The sequence below is a fragment of the Rutilus rutilus genome (genome assembly GCF_951802725.1).
Source record: "Rutilus rutilus genome assembly, chromosome: 1".
Lineage (NCBI taxonomy): Eukaryota > Metazoa > Chordata > Actinopteri > Cypriniformes > Leuciscidae > Rutilus > Rutilus rutilus.
This window is the reverse complement of record NC_140209.1, coordinates 47,162,616-47,174,062: the sequence shown is the minus strand read 5'-3', so window position 1 is coordinate 47,174,062 and position 11,447 is coordinate 47,162,616. Positions and strand designations below refer to the sequence as shown.

The 11,447-nt window shown below is 38.9% G+C and overlaps 1 protein-coding gene across 3 annotated transcripts in view; it reads left to right on the top strand.

Moving 5' to 3' along the window:
- Positions 1-317: 317 nt before the first annotated feature.
- Positions 318-11,447, top strand: part of atp6v0a1a (ATPase H+ transporting V0 subunit a1a) — a 31,766-nt gene continuing 20,636 nt past the window's right edge. For all 3 annotated transcript variants that reach the window (XM_084424045.1, XM_084424044.1, XM_084424046.1), the window contains exons 1-4: positions 318-455; positions 3,104-3,260; positions 10,424-10,502; positions 10,660-10,757. In XM_084424045.1, coding sequence (XP_084280171.1) covers positions 3,144-3,260; positions 10,424-10,502; positions 10,660-10,757 — 294 coding nt within the window. In that variant the 5' untranslated portion in view covers positions 318-455; positions 3,104-3,143. The remainder of the gene's footprint in view (positions 456-3,103; positions 3,261-10,423; positions 10,503-10,659; positions 10,758-11,447) is intronic.

Here is an 11,447-nt window from a genome sequence, read left to right as displayed (position 1 = left end):
ACCATCATACGAAAAGCAAACCACAGATACCAAAAGGGAGTGAGGAACAGTGAAAATAGTGAGAGAAAAAACATATATAAAAGTATACAAAATGTTTAACCTTTGAGAAAGTCATTAAACTTAAAGCACTAAAAGAACAAATCATTTACAATTCAACAGTGTTGCAGGGAAATATTTATCGACAAGAAATATGCCAAGTAAAGAAATAAAAACGGCAAGAAAGCACCAGCTCACAAACAGATACCCCCCAATGTCCACCTTCACTGTCCCAGTCGGAACCTCCCTTCTTCTCCTCTGCCCCGCTCTGCCCGGCTCCCAGGTAATCTCGGTCACGTGAGCAGGACTGGGCTGTTCATGACGTCATGTTCGCTCTGCCTCGTTCTGGTCAGCTGATGCTTACGACGCAGAGGATTCAGAGACTACCACAGTACTCCAATTTCAACCGTTTAAACTCAGTAAGTTACATTGTTCTTACTAAAATAACTTTATTCTCACGTATTAGCTGTTTTGAAACGCCCGGTGAGTTGAATTTAGAACAATACGTTAGCGTGCCTTCTTTCAGTTTTTTGGGATACGTTGTTGAGTGTTTATGTTCTCTGAGGTAACAACCTGTCGAGGATCATTAGCATTAGCGCTTTAACTCTTTAATATGGCTGCTTAACGTCAGGTGTTTTAATGTTTAAGTTGGAACTTTATAAGAGACCCCTGCCATCTTTCATAGCATACTACTGAAGTGAATAAAGTGGCACTTTGCTCCACTAGCAGCTACTTGTTGACGCGTAAGCTTGGGTTGACAGCCAACGTACGTTACACTAATCTGTCCTCTGTCAGGCTAGCCGGTGTCTGCGTTTACTCCTTCTTACAGAAAATAGGCGTTTTTGCGTTACATTGCAAGTCATTTCCGCTGGGTGACTATGTAGCAGCTAGTATAGTATAAGTCTAAAAACAACTGTTACATTATTTATTTTCTTGATCGCTCACCATTTAGCAAAGCAGCTAATATACTGCTAATGTAATCTCTATGTATAAATGTCATCTCTGTATGACATTCTGTTGTGTAGGGGAAAACCGTAAAACCGCTGTGAAAATAAATACAAAGTAAAATAAGATTAAACCTAATAAATAGGCAATAATATAATTAACATAACATTTGAATGAAAGATTTTTTTTTATATAATACATCTAACAGAAAAAAACGTAAGAATGTAACATAATAGCCTTTTTAAGTCTTAGGATGGGGTCCCTTCAACGTGGATAATCGTATTTGGGGGTCCGAGGCATCTAAAATATTGAAAACCCCTGTTGTATGGTACAGTATTGTGCTGATATGGTTCAATGTTAAACTGAATTGTGCTGAGTAGTGACACTGTTATCTTGCTACCGCTGCTTTACTTCAGAATTTGATGTTCGAATGAAGTTTGCACCTTTCATTTGGTTACTTCCCTGTTTATTACTGTGAAGCTGCTTTGTAACTTTATTTCTATTGTATAAAGAGCTATAAAAAATAAAGGTGACTTGACTTGTTGGACGACTGCACCTTCAGCAGTTTCATGACTTCATGGTTTCATGAGGCCATATAGACTTCTATTCTGTTCTAATTCTGTTCTGTTCTATTGCTCTGGCACCGTTGATTTAGTCAGTCAGATTATAGCAGTACAAATTACTCAGATTAAACCTGATTAGGCACCCTACCAACATTATTAATATGCAGTCTCACTGAAGGATCTATTTTTCAAAGTCTCTGCTTTGGTCCACTGCACTGATACCTGATGATGCTGGGATAGCTGTATGCAGTTGTACAGGAGAATGGAAAAAAGAGAAGGATACACAGAGACAGCTGAAAGAGTATCTGCATCTTGATAATTCCCCAAAGTGTTGCATTATTCAGCACGTGTGGAATTACCCATGAAATCAAGGCTGCTTTTGTGCCATTTGGAGCACGTAAACGTCGTCAAAATGGACCTAACAAAAGCATTAGCCTACATGGCTTTTTGTGCTCTATCGATTTTATTTGTCTTAGCATGCCACAAAGTGCCTCTGTGTTGGTAATGTTTAGTACGGAGAGTCACATGGTGCAGCTTAATCCTTAATCCGCTCCCTGTGAGTGGAGTCCATCGTACAATCGTTCTTAATGAATCGTAAACTTCTTTCACACAAAGTGAAGGGCTGCTTTGAAGAATGGGCTACAATTTACAGTTCACTCATTTGAGAGAATGAGCATTACACTGAGATGATAAGGATTTGCCCTAGGAGAGCACATTCCACGCAGTTGTAGCTGTAGGTCCAGGGAAAGTTAAGTTCATGAGGTTATTCTGTGTAATCACTGAATGCTCCTGTGTGTTTTCTTCATTCCTCTGAGATGGCATGTGCTTATTCCCACAGCTGTTTCGAGCATCACATGCCACGAGAATGGTGTAGCGGCACAGAAGCGTCACATTCCTTGCGTGTCCCCTGGGCACAAGATTCATTGTGGAAGCTTTTTTTGTTTTTATTGTTTCTAATTAATCGTTAGTTCAGGATTTTTTTTTTTTTTTTTTACATAGTCTATATTGAAAATTGTGCTTTTTGTGTTATGAAATGAGGCAGAAGTTTTACCTTTAAACTGCTTGGAGTAGGGTTTTGCCATGCATAATGATGATATTATATTTATCTAATTTTTTGTTGAATTATATTTAAAGAACAGTACTGTCGGATGACCACTGAATATTAAAGCCTTGCAAACAGAACATTCACATGATTTTGTTGACTTTGTAAACCATCTGCCATATCCAATGAAGTTTAGCTCACCGTGACAGAGCATTTAGCTGTGGCATCATCATCATCTCACAGGTCTGGAAGCATAACAAAATTTGCACAAAATCAGTAAAGACATCAGAATTGTTTGTGTATAGTGAGGCAACTGAGGTTAAACATGCTAATGTACTGTTTTAAGGGCCTGTCTTCCTTCCTCTTTAGTAAAATATTCTGCATTGCACAGCAAATGTGACTTAACTAATTGTCTGCTGTCAAACTAAAAATATTCTCCAACGTTTACTCTTTTCTTTTCATTTTTGTCTTTATATTATTTGATATAAAAATTTTTTTTCTCCTTTTCCTCCCCCAGACATTCTCCCCTTAGTGCATTGAGTAGAGAGCAGTGCATTATGGGGGAGTTGTTCCGCAGTGAGGAGATGACCCTGGCCCAGCTCTTCCTCCAGTCTGAGTCCGCCTACTGCTGTGTCAGTGAGCTGGGGGAGGTTGGAATGGTGCAGTTTAGAGATGTAAGTATAGACCATTTCATATTGATATTTGTTCCTGGAACATTTCCGGTTCATTGTCAAACAACCGTAGAAGGCGCTTCATTCATAGTGACTCATAGCAGTAACACTGACATCATTGTCAGCAAATGTCAGCATTACATTGTGTGTAAAATGTCATTTGGTGGCTGAATGCTCCCAGGATGCCTGAACTAAGGAAATTTCAAGTGTTTTGATTTAAGAGAGAAGCAGTAGGACAATTGTAGTGTCACAAACGCAATAGCTTTGTAGTAGAAACTCACATGACGAAGATGAATAAACATGAAATGACTATACTAAATAGACTCAGTGATAACTGCAACTCCTTAAAGGGATAGTTCATCCAAAAATGGAAATTAGTCCATGATTTACTCACCCTGAAGCTATCCTAGGTGTATATGACATTCTTCTTTCGGACCAATACAGTCGGAGTTATATTAAAAAATGTCCTGTCTCTTCCAAGCTTTATTGGCTGTTTCTGTTTTGAAGTCCATAAAAGTGCATCTATCCATCATAAAAGTGCTCCACACGGATCCGGGGGGTTAATAAAGGCCTTCTAAAGCAAAGCGATGCGTTTGTATAAGAAAAAATGTCCATATTTAAAACTTTATAACTAGCTTTCGGCTAGGGCTGCACGATAAATCGCAATTTACATGTAATCACACTTAAATCGAGATGGCTTATCGCGATTTTAAAACCGCAAATGCTGCGATTAATTTTTTTTTTATGCGCAGTTTGTCATTGATGTACGGCTCTGTAAACGCTGCTCCATCTGAAAGCACTGCGAGTTTGAGTCACTTATAACGTGCATTTGAAAAAACAACACGCGTCAAACATCTTTCCAAAACATGAGAAGCATTTATGAACCTCTTTTTAATAACATGCAACATTTAATAACATGCATTTACTCCAAACTCACTTCATAACGACAGCTGAGCTCCTCCTTCTGTGAGATGATGTGCCTTCTTACACAGAATAAGGAAGTTGTGTATTTACAAGTCATGTTTAATCAAAGTGTTTCAATCTTCTGTTTATTCAGCTACAGCGATAGGGATTTCCTGGAATGATGCGCATTATTGTACTTCTGCGGCGGGGCATATTTATCGTGTTTGCATGAGAGCGCCCTCTGGCGTTCAAATGGGGCAGTATTTACTACCAATCAGCCGCACTCCACTGACAAGCTGCGCATAAAATAATCACAGCCTTTGCCAAATCGCGTGCGGTTTTATTGCGATTAATCGTGCAGCCCTACTTTCGGCCGAACATTCGCAAACAGCATCGCAAAGTTGTGTGGTTGGAACGACGTGATCTTCATAAATCCTTATCTTGAGCAAAATAAGCAAGCTGACATTCAGTATAATCTTAGAATACATACAAATGTCATTTACGTCTTTTAGTTTGTCAAGAGATTTAAAGCACCGTTTTTTTTAGAGTGCGCATGTGTGACCGTGCTCTAGTACGTAAGAATGAGCCTATGATTGAATCTGTAAATAAAGCAAAATAACTGTGAAAAGTGAGAATTAGTCCTCAGATGCCATGTCCGCAATTCATAGCAAAACATCTAGCGTTAATTCGATCTCAAACAGATTCATTCAAAGAAGTTATTACTCAAACACCTGCGTGACATCATTAACCAACGTGGTTGAACGATCACTTTGCGACAGTATGCTTTCGGGAAACAGTCGTGACTAGTTGATTTCTTCAACAATGCATCGTACTATGGTAGTGAAGCAGCGAGTTACGTCGTTGTACAGGAAAGAACAAAATTTTCTTTTAGGGCCATTTTCCTGGTTGCAATCGGTCTGTGATAACTGAGATGGAATTGTAGACGTATAAGTTATGCGATTCAAAGAGCAAAAAGGAGGTCAGTGGTACATATCAACTGGCAGTGCTACATATCATCGAGGCTGAGAAAATACCACAATGCCACAGACAGAGGTGACGGGTAAATGCTATCTATCGCTGTTTTCCATTTTCATGGAGTAAGTGTATATGTAAACTGTGTGTTTACGTGGCTTTTTAAAAATGGCGGGTGTCTGTGTTTCCTATGGCTTAGTTTTAATCAACTTACTCTTACATCACTTTTAGTTCCTATTGTGCTGAAGTATAGCCTGGCTAACGTCAGACCAAGTCTCATTTGAGACTTGGTCTGGGAACTACATGTTCATTTTCTCGTATTTGAGGCGTGGTTTACGAATGCCCAGAGCCGTTTATTGGGCGCTATGAATGTCTATCAAATGCGCCTGTACGTAGCTCATAGCCAATCGCTTCAATTATACCAGATGACGTATGTAGAGCGACAGAAATTCGACGAGGAAAAAGACGATGGGTCAAAGATTTATTTGTACACAATGGCGTTTAGCGAATATTATCGTTTGTGCAAGATAAACATGAGGGTAGTATAACTAAAATCATTTCCAGCTCCTTGAAAGGTATAGGAACTATGAAAACGATCCTCTGGTGTGAAAGCCCCTTTTATCTTCAATGGGGGAACTACATTTTGCCAACTAAGTGTTAGTGTGATAGGTAGAGTCTAGTTGGCTTGTTAAGTCAGAGTATTTCTTTACAGGCTCTAAAAGTTAGATCGCTGCAATTTTAATGAATGAAGCTGCAAAAGTTACTCGCTTGCAGTGTTAACTTCATTAATAATAATGGGTGCGATTAAATATTACTGAATGTTCCGCTGAGGAAATAAGCATCTAAACTGATATGCTTTCATCGCCTTTCTTGTTTAGACAAGCTCAGTATTTACAAGACTATGCTAGACATATGCATTAGTGACTTCAGGTAAACATTCTCAAAATTCACAAAAACAAAAGTTTTTGCCTTATTCAAACATCCAGTAATGGCACTGCATTGTTTATTTTAATTTTTTTTCCGTTTTTTTTGTGTGCATATGTCATATTTGTTCTGTTTTAGCTAGACTCAAAGAGCTTGCATTGCTCATTTTGTTTGACAATTCTACTCAAAAATTCTACTTCTGGAAATGCTTCAGGACCAGACATGCATCGTGTCGTTGTAATTCCTTCCTGATTGTTATTGGCCCTGCAGCATTGCTGACAGTGGGTGCCACTCATTTCAGATTTGTGAGTCCTCGTTTCCTCACTTCCTTTCCTCGCGTCTTAGCAAAGAAAAAAAAAAAGAGGACGGAAGAATCAAAGGAAATCTAATCTTATATTGGAATATTCTTGATCGAGCGTCGCTTAAGTGTCTTCATTGCGCTCAAGGGATCTGCCCTTATGTTGTTGAAGTTTGGTTATTTAAAGGAACACTCCACCGTTTTTTGAAATAGGGCTTATTCACCGTCTTTCCTACATTAGATAGGTGGGCAAACGCATTTTTGTCTCAGTGCATGCATTGTTTTAGTTTGGAAGCGCCACCGCTAGCTTAGCTTAGCATAATGAATGGAATCCTTTGTTGCCAGCTAGCATGTCATGATTAAAAGTGATAAAAAAATCTAAAAAACGATTTACTACTTGTGGCCTGCGTATTCACAACGAGTACAAATAGCAATGCAGATTAAGACTAGGCGATTTCCTAGGCAGATATTGACTTGGGACTATATTGGGGGGAAGCACAGGCGAAGCACTGCTACTTGGGCGCTTGTGAATAAGTCCTATTTCAAAAAACGGTGGAGTGTTCTTTTAAGAAATTCATAGTAAGTAATAAGCAAGATACAGTAGAGTGTAGGCCTAGTAGTGGTTCAACAGATCACAAAACTCATGGTTCGGATCAAATTAAGTTTTTTGAGTCACCGATCGGATAATTTTTCAGATCAGCACTACACAATAGTATATCAATTAAATTTAGATTAATCTTTGTTAAAGCTGTGTTTTGTTGTTCGATTAACATTAATGACATAGACAGCAGCAGGTATTTATAGGCTGCTGTCACTTTAAAAGTGAATGCATGGATCTATGATACACATCAGATTTTTTTCTCAACGTTCACTTAAGACATAACTGACTGTGTTTTCGAGATTACTTGCTGAGACGGTTATTTTAGCATAGTTTTGTGTGTGTGTCCGTTCAAGCGCAAGGAGATGCGAAAGGGGAATCAATTCGCTGTTCGCAAATCAGAATCCTGCCTCTCTGTGTGTGCGTGCTTCGGGTGTGTGCGCACAGAGCATAACAGTCCACGAGTACTAAATTGGCAAGACAAAACACATGCAAATGATAAACTTTCACTCTATGATGGTTAAACTTTGCAATTAATCCACAAATCACATGCGTACCGAACCGTGAGGCCTGGTCCGTACGGATCATGGATCAACTACGATTACGGCTGGGCGATATGGCAAAAAATATGATCCCAATATTTTTGTTCCATACAATATCGATATTTATCACGATATTTATTTACCATTATTGGTGAAGGAAATGCGTTCCACATATTTGTTGAGAAGGAATGTAAATATGTAAACTTGTTTGTTCACAATTAAACTCCACCGAGTAGCAACCTTTTAATTTAGGGTCCTGTGAAATCCATTTTATTTTCTCCTAAATTCTGTTTCCAATTTAAGTTTTTGGGGATTCTGTGTTTTATGATTAAATACAAATTGATATAAACTTTAAAATGTAATCAGGCTTTTAAATTGTAATCAAATGAAAATATAGGCCTAACAATTAATTTACAACAAAATATTGATTTTTTTTTTTGTCAAATAAGATGCTGTACAACAGAACTGTGTACATTTTAAAACATTTAAAACATATCTTGTTTGTACGATATTCCTTAGAAATAATAATAATATTATTATTATTACTTTGAGAAGTACATTTTAGTATACAGTTATATAGAGTATATATATATATATACAGTGAGGAAAATAAGTATTTGAACACCCTGCTATTTTGCAAGTTCTCCCACTTGGAAATCATGGAGGGGTCTGAAATTGTCATCGTAGGGGCTTGTCCACTGTGAGAGACATAATCTAAAAAAAAAAATCCAGAAATCACAATATATGATTTTTTAACTATTTATTTGTATGATACAGCTGCAAATAAGTATTTGAACACCTGTCTATCAGCTAGAATTCTGACCCTCAAAGACCTGTTAGTCTGCCTTTAAAATGTCCACCTCCACTCCATTTATTATCCTAAATTAGATGCACCTGTTTGAGGTCGTTAGCTGCATAAAGACACCTGTCCACCCCATACAATCAGTAAGAATCCAACTACTAACATGGCCAAGACCAAAGAGCTGTCCAAAGACACTAGAGACAAAATTGTACACCTCCACAAGCCTGGAAAGGGCTACGGGGAAATTGCCAAGCAGCTTGGTGAAAAAAGGTCCACTGTTGGAGCAATCATTAGAAAATGGAAGAAGCTAAACATGACTGTCAATCTCCCTCGGACTGGGGCTCCATGCAAGATCTCTTTGGTCATAATTCCACTAAACGTGTTTGGAGGAAGAAGAATGATGAGTACCATCCCAAGAACACCATCCCTACTGTGAAGCATGGGGGTGGTAGCATCATGCTTTGGGGGTGTTTTTCTGCACATGGGACAGGGCGACTGCACTGTATTAAGGAGAGGATGACCGGGGCCATGTATTGCTGAGATTTTGGGGAACAACCTCCTTCCCTCAGTTAGAGCATTGAAGATGGGTCGAGGCTGGGTCTTCCAACATGACAATGACCCGAAGCACACAGCCAGGATAACCAAGGAGTGGCTCTGTAAGAAGCATATCAAGGTTCTGGCGTGGCCTAGCCAGTCTCCAGACCTAAACCCAATAGAGAATCTTTGGAGGGAGCTCAAACTCCGTGTTTCTCAGTGACAGCCCAGAAACCTGACTGATCTAGAGAAGATCTGTGTGGAGGAGTGGGCCAAAATCCCTCCTGCAGTGTGTGCAAACCTGGTGAAAAACTACAGGAAACATTTGACCTCTGTAATTGCAAACAAAGGCTACTGTACCAAATATTAACATTGATTTTCTTAGGTGTTCAAATACTTATTTGCAGCTGTATCATACAAATAAATAGTTAAAAAATCATACATTGTGATTTCCGGAATTTTTTTATTTTATTATGTCTCTCACAGTGGACATGCACCTACGATGACAATTTCAGACCCCTCCATGATTTCTAAGTGGGAGAACTTGCAAAATAGCAGGGTGTTCAAATACTTATTTTCCTCACTGTATATATATATTTCTGTCATAATTTCTTGAAGTTAAACAGAAGTTTTATAACTATGTATTTGATGTTAGTTTTTCTCAAATGAAACAGTGAAAAGCTTGTGACTCTCAAAGCAACTCTGGTCACATATGTGTTCATGTCCTCATACATTAGGACGGCAGACGCTGAAAACCCAGAGAGTGTCGTGTGTGTATCAGTCAAAACAGCACTGTCCTTTCACACAGAGACACTCAGAAATCTTAGAAGATTTAAGTGGCAAACAGATACACAGACGTTATGACATTATATAGGAAGTGATTGTGAAACTATGCTCAAAGTGGCCTAAGAGTTCTCAGAACTTCTCACTCATCCTTGAACCCTCTTCTAGTAATTAAGACCTCTATAAAGACAACAGTGTTGTCTTTTTTTCATGTGTATTCATTTTTCTAGTGTGAATCTGACTTCTTTGCTATTTTTCCCTACACTCCTAGCAGTGAATGTGGCTTCCTTTATTGTTGTCTTTGAGAGAATGGTATTGTGTATTAAAGGTTGTATCAGTGATTTCAGGCCCAAACATAAATGATCACATTCATCTAATCTTTCCTAACGATCCGCTAGCTGCCCGCCCCATAAGCATGCCGTCAAAAAAACGCTTCTCTGTAGGCAGCCAAAATAAATAGTGTTCCAACCAATCACCGACAGGGGGAGGGTGTTGTGAGGTTTTCGCGTGCAGCCGTCATAGGTAGCCGTGCACGAGCGCAAAACCTCACAACACCCACCCCTGTCAGTGATTGGTTGGAACACTATTTATTTAGGTTTTGAGTGGTTGGTGAAACCAACTGTTTTTGTGTGCAGATCTCAGAGCCTAGGCTGCCTACAGAGATGCGTTTTTTTGACGGCCTGCTTATGGGGCGGGTAGCTAGCGGATCGTTAGGAAAGATTAGATGAATGTGATCATTTATGTTTGGGCCTGAAATCGCTGATACAACCTTTAATAGGTAAATTATTTTTCCTCTCTTTTGAATTGCAGTTGAACCCAGATGTGAACGTTTTCCAGAGGAAGTTTGTGAATGAAGTCCGTCGTTGTGAGGAGATGGACCGCAAACTAAGTAAGTTATTGAGTCAGCATTGCTGACATAATGAGCTTGAAATCATTGCTGACACAGCATTCTGTGTTCTGATTACAATTAGTGGAAAGAAGCTCAAGAACATATTTTTTCTGGCTATGTTTTCTCTGCTTTATATCAGTTGTTTTTTCTTTTCAAGGATTTGTTGAGAAGGAAATCAAAAAGGCTAACATACCTGTTGTAGACACAGGGGAGAACCCAGAGGTCCCTTTTCCACGAGACATGATTGACTTGGAGGTAAAAAAATAATCAGAACCCATAATTAAAGTGGCAGTATATTAAGGGATTATGTGAAGGTTGTTCCAAAAGGTAATAATCGAGTGATAGAGTGCAAAATCCACTGTGCAGTCTGAGACAAATTTTGCACATCCTAAAAGATTCCTCTGATCCTAGGCTAAAATCTGAAGTATTTGATCGTTAGTTTGACATGTTCACCGACAACCGATTAATGACCGTTATGATCAAAGTTTACCTCCGACGAAATTCTGGCAGTGTCAGAAGATTTGACTCAGAGTCCTGCAGTGTGACTTCTACGACGACGACTACCGTCAAATTGTCTTCATTTTTCAAGACTAGCCATGACCAAAATTAACGTTAGAGATTTCTCTGTAGTCATCATTTCAATCCCGGGTGTAATGCAGCTCACAGTCACTGAACGTGTCATTGATTGATGATGTAAAACTCCGGACAAGTTTTCTTGCGTGCTTGCGTCCGTTTTTAATCAATGACAACTGAGATCTTACAGTGTGACATGGCTTACAGCGAGGATCATGTTCGTGAAGTCTGACAAGCAACAATCGTAAAGGATAATAATAAATCGCACAGTGTGCACCCGGCTTAAAAGACCTTATTTTGGACAAATTCTAAGGCAGTATTACATGTATCCTTCACTGAGAAGACAAATCATTTAATGCATTGTGATGAACA